The 14,048-nt window shown below is 40.7% G+C and overlaps 1 protein-coding gene across 2 annotated transcripts; it reads right to left on the reverse strand.

Annotated features, from left to right (window-relative positions):
- Positions 1 to 1,517: 1,517 nt before the first annotated feature.
- On the reverse strand, positions 1,518 to 13,034 carry ripk2 (receptor-interacting serine-threonine kinase 2). Of its 2 annotated transcripts, none has more exons than XM_030751483.1 (11): positions 12,493 to 13,034; positions 11,504 to 11,657; positions 10,829 to 10,984; positions 9,841 to 9,992; positions 9,204 to 9,253; positions 8,925 to 9,086; positions 8,482 to 8,567; positions 4,879 to 4,974; positions 4,648 to 4,744; positions 4,328 to 4,522; positions 1,518 to 2,744 (listed from the first exon to the last, which is right to left on the reverse strand). In XM_030751483.1, exons 1-11 carry the CDS (start codon positions 12,729 to 12,731, stop codon positions 2,365 to 2,367), a joined length of 1,767 nt encoding a protein of 588 aa, XP_030607343.1. In that variant the 5' UTR covers positions 12,732 to 13,034; the 3' UTR covers positions 1,518 to 2,364. The 2 variants fall into 2 exon arrangements, with proteins under 2 accessions (XP_030607343.1, XP_030607342.1); XM_030751482.1 differs by having other exon boundaries at positions 1,518 to 2,747.
- Positions 13,035 to 14,048: the final 1,014 nt, after the last annotated feature.

Raw genomic sequence — 14,048 nt, forward strand, 5'->3', positions numbered from 1 at the left:
ACATTAGCCCTGCGTTTTACAGAAGGTATTCCTATGAATATTAAATAAACATCACAAAAACAATGCATGAGGTTGAGGTTAACACGCACACACTCTCTCCTGCTTCTCCAATTTAGGGTCATGGGGAGGGGGGGTGTCGCAGGGCTAACACAGAGACACAGACAACCACTCACACATTCATGCCTACGAGCAATTTAGAATGACCAATTAACATAACCCCACTAATTGCATGTCTTTGGACATAAACAGATCGTCTACAGTAGAAAATATGTAACAACATATACATACCGCTATCTCGTTTGTAGCAGTTTTACTCAGCTTTGCTTGATATGCATGTAAAAGGCTTTTGCATGTAAATGGAGTGAGACCAGAAGCAGAATATGAGGCACAGTAACCAAAGACAATACAAGTTCAACATATGGAAGCATTTCAACCTTGCTCGGCTTTTCTGCTGTAATCTAAATTACATTTTGTCATTTGGGTACATGTTGCTGTAACAATGTCTTACAAAGAATAACCTGCTGTGGCTCATTTCCCACCGTGTGACTCAGACCTTCACTGAACTGTGGTCAACTTTGGACTGAATGACACAGAATCTGAACACAAAAACAGTAACGAGAGTTTGTTCTGACAGCCAAAGCCACAGCTATAATATTGCAATTTAAGCACCTATTTGAGGAAGTGAAGGCAGTGCTGAGGGCAGCAAGGCTCGTAATAAAAAGGCACACATGCGCACAACATACACACCAAAACAAATTATTCACCAATGAACAAAAGCAATGCAACTATTTAGAATCAGTTTGGGACTGTTTGGGAAACAGAAGCTACTTTCTAATGCTCCCTTCTCACAAGTTGTTGCCACAGCACGTAGCGCCACATGTTTGATTTCACAGAGTTTTATTCTGGATGCCCTTCGTGACACAACCCTGAAGGAATAATTAAAACAAACCAACAAAACAAAAACAACTCAAAGAGGTCACACTGGGAACACATGAAATAGATTTTTTTGTTTCATCCCTTTCTGTTGTCCAATTACTTAATTATAACCATTATAATTATTATAATTATTACTATTATTATAACACAAAACACACAATTGCTAATAAAACAGAAACAATTTGCTGTTTAACTACAGCATATTCTGGTAGAAAGAATATAGAGTATATGCTTAATATATGACTGAATTAAAGAGCCCCGAGGCAGACAAAGATAATACTTGTACAGATAAACTGGTACTTCTTTCTTATATAATTACACAAGTTTACCTAACAGTTTCTGCCTTGCGGTCAGTGTCGGACATTTTACAAACATGATGTGGCTGATGTCAGCAGACTGGGCAGCACAGCTACAGCAAATTCAAGAAAAAGAAGCTGAGCGGGCAGCCCGTATGGAAACTGAAGGTTCGCTACAAGCAAAGCAGGCTGGATTTCCATGTATTGGATTATTTTTATGCTACTGCAGAGAAACTCAGCTGGATTGAAAGAAGAGAAATTCATCTGGAATCTCAGCTCTGAACAGACTGAAAGAAACGAGAGCACGGATAGTCTTGGTCCTCTTTTAATTACCCATCACACACACATGCGCCTCTTTCTGGGTGTTATATTACACACTCAACTTCCTCTTTGCTTTGTGACGTGTCACTCTCTTTAGCTCAGCAATAAAAAGAGGAGGAAAAACTTTCCATACAGTCTAACCACTGGGTCACAACTCAGTCCAACTCTTCCTCTTAACTTTGCAAAGCTGTTAAAGTTCAAGAACACTTATTTAAAGTAACACTTATATAGACTTTATGTAGACCTTGTGCTTCAATATAACACTACACACACTCACTTCACTCACACCGTAAACAGGACCAGAACCCATAAATACATGATACTTGAAGATAAGATTGTTAGAAAAGGGGTAAACCTTATTTATACTGTAGGTTTTCCAGTTAACAGTCCTCCTGTCCTTTACTCACATCAAATAAATGAGGTTTGCATTCTGCAAATACTGATACACACTCTCACACAGGCCTACATAAAGGTAATAGCATTGAGACCAAAAAGAGTGAAAAACCTGTTTTCACTCAGAAGGAAGGGCCTATAAATAAACTGTCACATGAAGTCCATAAAATTAAAAAAATAATCACTGCTTCAGTTAAAGTTTTTTTTTTTTATTCTAACCACACAGAATAAAACCTTCAATCTCAAGTTGATGCGATTAAAGATCCTTCAGATACTTCAGTTTTTGTACCTGTAACTTTAGTTGCTCAACCGGCTGTCTAAACCGTGGCAACTGTCTGGATGACCATGGGATCAGAAAGAGTTAGTTGTAGTGTAAAGTGGGCACAGTCTTATGTGGAAGTCTTGGCTGTGTGTGGCGCTACATTTTCCTGGGGATATTGTAGGACATGGATGGCGGCGGTGCGCTGGGTGTCGCCGCGGGGGAGCCGATTTCAGACGGGTACGGCTGCAGGCCCATCTGCTTGTTGTCACGCAGCTTGCGGACGACGATGCGGCAGAAGTCTTCATTGTGTTTGTCACAGGTGTCCAAAAGCCGGCGAACCTTGGCGGTGCGTGTGGGCTGGTTAATCACCAGTTCGTAATCCTCTTTCATCAGCATGGAGTGAGACAGCAGAGCGTCCAAGCTCTGGTTCAGACAAGCCTCTGTCATCTGAGAGATAATTTCCTCACGTCGTGTTGCAATCCAGTGAGAGATGGGGCCTTGTAGAGGAGGAGAGTGCTGCAGCGGAGGAGAGTGATCTGCTGCAAGAAAAGTGAAAGAGAAGTGAGTTATAACTGGGGAAAACCAAAACCAAAATGCCTTGAAGACTACTGTGAGGGTGAAAATATACTCTGCACAAAAAAAAAATTTAAAAAAATGAAACAATCCAAGGCACACTGTAAGGTTTGTACAAAATTAAACTGCCTTTAGGCGGCAGGTTATTAGAAATGGCTCACAAATCCATGTTGTTACACTAATCAGCTGAATGGGAGCACAGTTTGCTATCAGTGCCTACTAGTCAAGAACAAAGTAATGATACAGCATCACTATGATGTTGATTTGATCTCTTTTTAGGGGGAAATAATTTGCTTTAAATATTATTCTGACCCTTTTAATGTGCTGTACAGTGTCATTTGTTTACAAATTCAGACGTCACAAGATTGCTTCAAAGAGTTCGCTCTACAGTCAAACTTCTGGAAGAGCAACAGAAGATATCACTGCTACAAAGTACAGGTATCATGTGTCCAGGAAAACAAAGAAAGGTGCAACCAGAACAAGCAGGTCCTGAACCACATACGGTACTGTGAAAAGTAAAGTTTTCATAGTAATTAAGAGACTAAGTAGCAGCCGGGTGCTGCTAATCAAGTACACTTGCCAAGTATATAAGCAGATATTTGGGCAGTTTGCTGATCTGGAGCGTTCACATGTGTGTTAACACAATGCCACAATCTTCCCAGGAGTGGACATCCCAAGAAAGTCACTACAAAAAGGCCAGGCTGTGCTCAGAGAAACTACAAAAACCCCCACAAGAACTACATCTCAGACTCTAATATTTAACATGCTAACTGAGGCCTGTAAAGTTCATGACAGTTTAAAAAAAAAAAAAAAAATATATATATATATATATATATATATACTGAACAAGTACGACTTGCTTGGAAGGGCTGTCAGGAGAAAGCACCTCTCTCTAAAAAACATGCATGGCTTAGTTTTGCAAAGTTGCCTCTGAACAAACCACAAGGCCTCTGTAACAATGTCCTCTGGACAGATAAGACCAGAGTGGAGATGTTTGGCCACAGAAGCAGGTTTGGTGAGAATCAAACACAGCATATCAGCACAAACACCATCAAGCACGGTGGTGATGATTTGTGTTTGTTTTGCAGCTGGCAGGTATTGAGTTGACTATAAACTCCTCTGTATACCAAAGTATTCAAGAGCAAAGAGCCCTCTGACAGCTCAAGCTTGGTTGAAATTGGGTCATGCAACCGGACAATGATCCCAAACACAGCAGCTCATCTACAACAGAATGGCTGAAAAAGAAAAGAATCAAAGTCCAGACCTCAACCTGACTGAAAAGCTGTGGTAGGACTCAATGAACGCAAACCTCAATGAACTGAAGCGACACTGTAAAGAAGAGTGGGCCAAAAATACCTCCACAAAGATCTGAGAGAAAATAAGTACTTCAAATTATTCCTGCAGAAGGTGATGCTACAAGCTAGTGAATCATGGCCTGTACTTTCTCCCACATGACTCTATGCTCTTGTCTACCACAAAGACTTGAAAACAGGACACAGGACCACACATCCACACACAGACAGGTGCACACTTTAACTTCTTGTACCTTGTTGATGAGGCTGTGGTTTGAGGGAGAGGTTAAACAGCTTTGTTTCATGTTCAGGGGTTGGTAGGCCAGGTTTGTTGGGTATGTTTAAATCATTCTGCCAGCCGTTCAGTTTATTGTCAACGCAGTAGTCCTTCAAAGACTCTGGAGACTCCAGACTATGAGGCGTGAATAACGATGAAAGGCAATCTACAGCTGAAAAACAGAAGAAGAAATGTGATGTGTCCAGCAGCCAAATGAAGCCCACGCTGTATAAAGACTAACACATTATAGCTGAGCTCTTATAGGGTTTAAAGTCACACCACTGTTGCTGTCCTTACGTTTAGAGGATGCAGCGTTGCTGCTGGAGAGTGCGCCTGGTAGAGATATGTCTGTGTCCTGGGAGGAACAGGACCCTGAGCCTGACGTGGAGGCCTCCTGCGACAGAACAGATAGTGATATTTACTTTATGTTGAACTGCATTTCCCCACGTCACCATTTTCATCATGCAGAAGACAGGTCATCTTTACTGGTACGTGTATCCTCAGTGTAGGTGATGAGTGGATACTGACCGGCCACTGGTTGGGTCTGTCCTTCAGCATGCTCGAAGTTTCCTCATCACTCTTCTTCTGGCAGGCTGCTGGAGCTGAATAATAGCCTGATCTTAGCTGTGTGAGGAGTGGGGGAAAAAAAAAAGAAAATAGGGCACAACAACATTTTAGCTAAGAAAAGGGTTAAATTCAATATACTTAAACTCTTAGTCCTTTAGTAAAAAAGTACACAGAAAAAAAAAATTCCACACAACAGTGAAAGGAAGGATTATATTTACAAAAATTCCCACGAAACTGTGTCAGACAATTGAGGGAGAATGAGTGTGCTGGAATATCTGACCACACAGTTAAATATTAACTTCACTTGTCCTAAAAAAAAATTAACCCAATACGGGAAGCATCAAAAACTGCTTTTCCTTGATAGCCACTTCAATCTGGCTCCATACAAACATTCTAATGATGCTCCCTACTTCATTAGCTTTGTCCCAACCACGACGCCAAAGACAAAAATGAGGATTCAAAACAGAAAATAAAAGGTTGGCCTAGATCCACCTTTTGCTTTCCATGGGATGTTCTGGTGCTGCTTGTACTAAAGGATCATCCTGCATATGTGAATTTAAAACCTGTTCTCCAAATACCAACAATAAATTGTGAGAGGAACATTTGAATCCTACAGTGTTTGGCTGAGTTTAATATGGGCCTGTAAATCACGGGTGTCCAACACAGATTTTTCAGCCTTGTCCCTTTGCACACAGATTTCTTCAGATTCTCTGACACCCAGCCATCTTGCTGACCTGTTGCCAGTTAACCTAAATATTTCTTTTTAGTGCCACTTACTTTACTTTTTGGAGATGTGTTGTTGCAGTTATTTGCAAAATCTGATCCCCCCCTTTACATGGTACATTTTCTCAGTTTAAACATTTTTGCTTTCTATATTGTACTGTGACTGAAATGTGTCTTTAGTAATTGAAACTATAAAGAGGAAGGATATGCTGAAGGGAAACTGTCAGGTTTAAGAATTCTCTCTGAGTCACAGTGCAATTCAAACTGCCCCAAATTGCATAGAATTCAACATTTACATTGCATCACTTGAGTTAATATGTTGGATATTCAGAATATTTTTTTTTTTTTTTGGTGGGGTGTCCCCATATCCATATGACTAAGAATAATAAGTGTATGTAATGTTAATAATCCCTGGTGCATGCCTTCATTTACTGAGCAAAAACACTAAACTGTTTAGTGCCCATGCACCACAGCATCCCCAGTTTGAGTCTGTCAGGGCCCTGCTGCCTTTCGGTCTCTGTTTCCTAACTGCTAAATGTCAAGAGAAAGCATCAAGTTTGGACTCCCCAAAAGGTCACAGTGTATTTGTTTCTTCTTCTCCTTTTTTTTAAAATTTTTTTGCCATTTTCCTTCCAATCCATATGAAAAGGTGAAGAGCTGATCCATTCAAGCTGTGATAAACTGTTTAGTTTAGGGACCCACCGCACAATTAAAGAAAAGACTTTTTTTATAAAAAAGAAAAAAAAAAAAAAAGAAAAGATTTTATGACACTTTAGGTGATGCACTTAGTGCTCATTACTAGCTGTAAAACTATCAACAGTTTATAGCTTCTCTCTCACACACACACACACACACACACACACACACACGCGCACACACACACACAGACACACACACGCACACACGCACACACGTGCACTGAATGAAGTCAGCATTACATTATTAAAAACAAATGTGTCACAGCCATAAATATGAAAAATACTGTCGTCTGCCAGTTCTACCCCTCAGCCTCCTGGCAGCAAAATCTTTAAGGTGGCACGAATCCCCTCGAAGTTCTCAAACACATAATTACCAGGTCTCAGTAAATCTGAATGGGGTGTATATGAGCCTCAGTGGCTTTATTCACCATATCAATTCGAAAGCAAATGACTAAGAACGAACCAGGAATAAGAAATGCTAAAATATAATAAATATAAACCACTGAGAACACTGTGACTTTCTGTGACTGGCATTATTATGGTAAGCTATAGCTGGACATTCCTTTGTGGTTATAGGGGTTTTTGACTAATATTCTACTCAACTCAATAACACGTTAGCTTTTATATGTTATATGCAATGGAAATAACACTGAGCTATATCATTACAACCAGAAAATTCTTAGACCCGTTTTATCCATCCCAGAAGGCCTGGCTGTTTGTAAGTGAAACAACTTTTTGATGCCATTTTTGCTGGGTGGTCATAAAATGAAAAGATAAATCAGTAATAGTACATTAGCTGTGTGATATTTTACTTCAAACATGAAACATGATCTTCATCACAAAAGAATACTTAAATGTTTTCAGGCTGAAAACGATGAAGGTTCTTGGCATATGGGAGGTGATATACATGATCAGTCCATATGCAATAACTGACACCACAGTGCTTTGTGAACTTTAATGACCAAGCAGCAATTTTTGTGTTACTGTTTCTTTTATATCTACTGCCAGGTGTTTAAGATTTAACTATACTGTGGACTATAACTGACATGTTTATCAGTGCATGCAGGAAATAAAAACATGTCCGTCCCACCCCATAAGTAAATAAGAACTGTTACTTTACTAAGCCTGAAAGAAGCTTCGCTTTGGGTGACCCTGCTGGGTCAGTTTCTGACCCCCCCCAAGTCAAATTTTTTTATTGGGAAAACTAAGTAACCTTCGCTTAAATACAATAAAACAAAAAATCCCTGCCTGAAACACCTGTCACCAGAAGAGAGCTTAATTCATTAAGACTTGAATGCTCTCTTAATCACACTATGTTCTTACCTGCATTGTTATGATGGTATACATGACCAAACAGTGATGCAGCTCAGCTATCAGTAAGAGTAGCCTATATGATATCCTTCCTGAGGAAATACACCTTTGGAACAGTTTAAAAAAAAAAATAAAAAATTCCTACGTGACCTCCTTCTCAAGCTACTGTGTTCACAAACTTTAGTAAACTTGACCTCTGACCTTGAGGTCGAGGTCACCCAAAATCAAACTTTTAGTAGATACACCTATGGGATCAATTTGAAAATCCTATGTGACTTCGTGAGTTATCCCATTCATAAGATTTTCTGAAAACTTGACATCTCAAGGTCAAGCTCGGCTCAAGGTTGCCGGGATTCGAACTCTTCCGAGATTTTAAGCAGACACATCCATGGTATCAATTTGGAAATCCTATGTGACCTTGTTCGAGTTATCGTGTTCACAGTGTTGAAAGTTGGCTGCCAGTGCCTGCCTGTCCCAGCAGGTTGATGACAATACCCCCTCAGCCTTTTCTGCTGAGGGGTTTAAAAAACAAACAAAAACTAAAACAAAAAACAAACTATCGCCATAATTACAGTGACAGTTAGATTCTCAGGAAACTGAAGTCATACTTTGAGCCGCAGTCTGCCTCAAACCAGTTACTCTAGATTTCTCTCACTGCAAACTGACATGCCTGAGGATACACTGATGGATACACTCTATGGATCAGAGGAAATTCAAATTTTTTGTGAGCTTTCTGAATAGTTCTAAAAAGAAAATATTGTCTGTGTGACCTTTTGGGTGCGACAATGATGACACCCCCCCCCCGCCATAAAGAAGAAATATAAAGACTGACCTTTGACTTTTTGATCTGTAGCACAGCTTCCAGGAATTCTATTTCGTCAAACACCCGCACCATGGGCTCCAGCTCAATTAAACACACTGAAATGGCAGGAAACGCATCACACTGCTAAATCCAGCCAAAGATGTGACAAAGAACTACTTTCACATTTTGTCTTATGTGGCTGTATCAGCAGCCTTATCTGAAGGTCAGACCAGAAACTTCTCTTGTTCACAGCTGATTACATCAAATATCATTCCCACTATACTCCAGTGTTGAACTTCCACTTTAGTGAAGCCTCATATTTTATGAAAAATATGAGGCTTCAGTGATCAAACAAGTTTCAATTATGCAAAAGGAAGTTAGCTATTTCAATGCTATGAAAAATGTTAGTAATCTCAAGCTGCGACGAGTCGAACCAGCAAGGGTGTGGACTGAGGTTACTTGCATGAGCATACTTTGGAAGGAAGGCCGTTCATCTGGGTTAGCATTCCAGCCGGCCGTCATTAGATTGATAAGAGTTTCTCTGCTGGGAATGTCTCCCGACAGGCTCTCCAGGCTGGTGTCAGGACGCAACCCGCGCAGCACGCTGAACATGATCTGAATGCCATTGGTCACCTCTGAACATAAACACACACATCTTAGTGACTCAAACAGAGTGAGGAGGGGGCAAATTTCAATGTATCAAAGAAAAGCAGGAGTGTGACATGGGAAAAAAACCCAAAACAAGAAGTTACCTTTAAATGGGATCTGCCTGGACAGCACCTCCCACATAATGATGGCATAGCTAGAAGGTGAAAATCAAAGAGGAAAACATTTAAGGAAAATCTGAGTCTCTAATTGCGTATAGTTGGCATTCCCCCTCATGGTTGCGGCTCGTTGCCAAAAGCTAGCGACAGGGATTACTTTCAAGAGTGATGACTGATTGACCTGTTGCACCAATCTTAACCTCTTCCTCAAAATTTACAAAGACTGCATGAGCAACATTTCCATACAGATTCATACTCAGCCACAGAGGAAAGTGGAGTTCTGTTTTTTTTAAAGCTGACAAATTATCATAACTCCTTTTCTGACAAAAGCCTGGATCTCGGCAGATATTTCTGGTTATGCCTGGCGTGACTGATTCAGTCTTTGGCACTGGTCCCTACAGTCTTCTCTTTTGGTATGCGAGCAATGCAATCTGAGGCAGGAACTCTGTTGCACTTTGCCAGCCAGGAAAACCTCATTTCCCCAAAATGCTGAACAAACACGGAACCTGTCAGAGTTTATAATAATGCAGTTAGGTCATCAAGAGTTGGCCTGTTTACAAATTTACAGTGCACATTACTGTCCAGCCCAGTTCTAAATAACAGTTACTGGGTTTTGGGGTCTTACCTGTACATATCATGCTTCACGTCAGCCCGACGGCTCTTGGATGGTTCGTACTCCTCAGGGGGCATGTAGATCACTGTGCCCTCAGCAGGCTTCGACCCTGAGCCTCTACTAACAGACAGCTGCCGCCACTTTGAAAGGCCAAAGTCTGCAATCTGGAGAGCAGCAGAAAGTTAGAAAGACAACAGCAGCATGTTTTTACATTTTATCACTAGAATGAATTCCTGGCAAATAAGGTGGAAAAAATGTAGTGGGATAATTTGGCAGTGAGGAGAGCATTTCCTATAATATTAGATACCTAAAGGGAAGCCATTATGCCTTTCTTATTTCCTGTTACAATGGTGGCTGCCTGAAATAGTCTTTTTTTAAGGGAGTTTTTTTTTTTTTTTTTTTTTTTAAATCACACCATTGGCTCTGTTATGATATCAGTGAGAGCGGATATCCTTCAGTCATCTTATGCACACAGCTGAGGCTGTGAGCAGAGAAGCACCACCCAGCTGCTGTTCAAATGTTCTGTTTGTGAGGGGCAGCCAATCAGAAAGTTTAGAGGACAGGAGCTTGTTTCAGATAGTGGATGAAGTGTGGGGCTACACCAAAGCCAAACATATTCTGAACAGCGAATCATGCAAAGCTACTATAGTAGCAAACAAAAATATGGAGTTGATATGATCATAATAGGTCCACTTTAATTATGCCAATAAATTTAGTCTAAAACAAACTGAAAAATGTCACATATACTTTTATAAGATCACTGAATTCATGGAAAATCCTAATAAAATCCTGTATTTAAAAAACAAAACAATGGATAAACAGTACATTGGGTTTGTAGCACTTCTCTACTTTTTGGTTTCTGCATGAACATAAACAGTCTCAACTTTTGTTACAGCGGTTCCAAACCAACTGACACAGTTTCAGGTTACTTTTTTTTTTTTTTTAAATAAAGCAGACAGTTTTTCCTATTCTGCATGCAGCTCGTACTTCTGACACATACCTTAACATGAAATTCACCATCCAGCAGTATGTTCTGCGTCTTTAGATCATGATGTACGAGGGGTGGGTTCATGTTGTGAAGGAAGTTAACCCCCAGAGCAATCTCATACAGAATCCTCAGACGCAAAGGCCAGGCCAGCAGAGGGTATGTGTCCTTCTGTACGGCAGAGATGACAAACAAGGGTTAAAGATGTAACAAAGGTACTAATAAAAGAGGGAAATGTGGGTTTTACTAAGGTGAAAGTACAAAACGATGCAAGAGCTTGAAATAAAGACTGAAAAAATGACTACACTCAAACCACTGGGAATTCCCCCTGAGCACAGCTGTCTGCCTCCCTTAGTGTCTTTCAGTTTCATCGGAGACTAATTACCTTTAGCTTTCACTTTTGTTTAGGTTTCATTGACAGGAAACAGGGCGAGTTCACATGGCGAGTGATACACAAGAGAGAAACACAACAGAACCACAGGACTCCCTTAGCAGATTCATTTTGGAAACAAAAATCCAAATATAATGACTATAAAATCTTCAGTATGTTCAGCATGTAGCTGTGAGATCAGTCAACACTAGCTACCTAAACTTTGGTGTCAGTTAATGGCAATCTATATGGTTCATTTAGGAGTTTGATGTTCAGACTAGAAGACCTCCTACTGATAGGAAGTGAACTTGATGAGCTACCTCGTGGAGCAACCGGTCCAGAGATCCATTGCTCATGAACTCTGTGACTATGCAGAAGATACGGGGCTCATTGCAGATACCAAAGATCTGGATGATGTAGTTGAACCTGGCTTTGTGAAGCACCTCCGCCTCCTTGAGCAGGCAGTTCCTCTCTCTGAAACACAGCCGGAGACAGAGTAAATAAACAAAACTTAAGCACTGGCAGAACTTCACTGATAGTGAACTAAGGTAATATTTAAGATCCAATACTTTAAGAAATGTAATCCAAATAATCAGAAAGTTGAATCTGATCTTGTTGAAATTCTCAATAACACAGAAGAATATGTTAAATGTGTGGACCTGAGCTGACCCACAAATACCAAATCAGAGTCAGTATGGAGTCCTGGTGTATGCACATTTTGTCACTTAATAATTTAGAAGTAACAAGAATGGGCGGCCAACATCTGCTAATGTGTCAGTATCTGAAATCCAGTTCTGACTGGTCTGCTGATGTTGTGATACACTGAGCATTGTGGAACAAGCCTAAGAATTTTACCTTAAAAAGGTGGACCTATCATTACATAGAGTGGTACTGTTGCATGCCCCCCAAAATAAATAATGTGTATTTTTTTCAATATTGGGAAGCTCAGATTTATGAAATTCTGAGTTTGTCCACCTGAACAGGAGGAAGTCAGAGACAGCGTCTACACACAGACTCGCTTCAGCTTTTTTTTTTTTTTTTTATTATGATGAAAAACCTGCTGGAGCACGTTGGACACATTTCATTAAAACGCACAGGAAGGCCTCATATTTGATTCAGATCAGTTCAAGTCTTGCAGCTAAGACAGCTGTTTGTTATTGCTGAATAAGTTCAGGCTGACTTTACTGTACCATCCCGGAATAACACAAAGTTTTTCCCTTAGTAGTCTCACCTTTAAATCTACAGTGGTTCAAATTTATTTTCAGTGACCTAGATTGTTACGTGGAGTGGTCTGATCGGTGCAGGGTACCTCTCTATAACAGGAGAGTCGAGCTTCAGGCACTTGACGGCCACAGTGGTCCTCCAGTCGGAGTGCTTCCCCTTGAACACGGTGCCGAAGCCCCCTCCGCTCAGGTAGTACAGGTCCGTCAGCTTATTCTGGGGGATCACCGGCAAGGTGCTGGTCAGGCTGCCTATGTCCACACAGCCCGCTGTCGGCTCCATAGCAGTTTGTGAGTGTTTTACGGAAAGTCTCTGAGGATTTATCATCCACTGGGCTGGCCGATAAAAGCAGAACTACCTCTTTTGGTACACGCAAAGAGGAACAGCGCTCCCATTCACATGCATGCCACAACGTAGCGCACTGTTAGCAATGCTAAGCTAACGTTAATGTTGCGGAGGACGAGAGCAGTAAGCGAGCAGCTGATAAACAACGCGGTAGTTTACCGTCGTCAGCTGTCCCTCACCCAGCGGCTACAAACTAAATGTGCGCATCAGTCAAAGCGAAACAACGAGAGCGCGCAGCTGAGCTCCGCGGTCATTTAAGCGGGTGCGTTTGTTGTTGCTAATGACGACACACTTCCGGCTTTTACGAGGTGCGTTCAGGAAAGTAGGTTTTAAAGGCTTCAGACGCTTGGCCCCATTTTTTTCAAGCAGTCTTCTGAGCGCATTCAGATATCGAATTCAAATATGAATGAGACTGTTTGCACCGGGGAGGCACTTTGTTAAAATACCCCCCCACCCCCCCCAAAAAAACAAAACAAAACAAAAAAAAAAACACGAGCTTTCAAACCACGATTTATTTCAGTTTCGCTGAAACCCTGAAAGACACAGACACGCCTCCACGGCATGAACCCTATTGGTAATACTGGGATTTTTTTTTTTTTTTTAGCAGCGGGAATTCCCCCAAAGAGGGGCTTTTTGACAGATATATTGATGCTAAATACATGTCAAAATATAGTGGTCCATGTCATGTGATTATGAGATCATCTTTCCCCTTTTAGTAGCTGTGTCCAGTTAAATTTTTCAGTGTCATTTTAGACATCCTGATGGCAGAATTTAAGAGGATCTTATACAAACAGAGATTGAGTATGTGTAAAGTCTGTTCAATAAGACCAGAATAAAATCAGCAATGAGATGCACGATGTCTTAATAAGCTCTATTGTTTGTTTTATATAATTTTTAGGTACACTCTCCTCCAGAAGTATTGAAACAGTGAGGTCAAACCTATTAATATTGCTGTAGACTGAAAATATTTGGCTTTACCATCAAAAGATTAATATGAGACAGAAGATCAACATCTCAGCTTTTATTTCCAGGTATTTACATCTGGATCTGATACACAGTTCAAAAGATACCAGCTTTTGTCTGAAGCCACCCAATTTTCTTGTGAACAAAAGTATTCAAACATGTGACTGACAGGTGTGTTTTGTTGCCTGGGTCTGTCTTGTTCCACTGATTATTCAAACAATAAATAGCGCTGAATGTCTACGCTCAGTTTCAATTTTGGGGTTTGCCTGTGCAGACTGCATTTATAGCTAGAACAGTAACCAACATGAAAACCAGAGAGTTGTCTATGGATGAAAA

Source organism: Archocentrus centrarchus, chromosome 17 (assembly GCF_007364275.1).
Source record: "Archocentrus centrarchus isolate MPI-CPG fArcCen1 chromosome 17, fArcCen1, whole genome shotgun sequence".
NCBI lineage: Eukaryota > Metazoa > Chordata > Actinopteri > Cichliformes > Cichlidae > Archocentrus > Archocentrus centrarchus.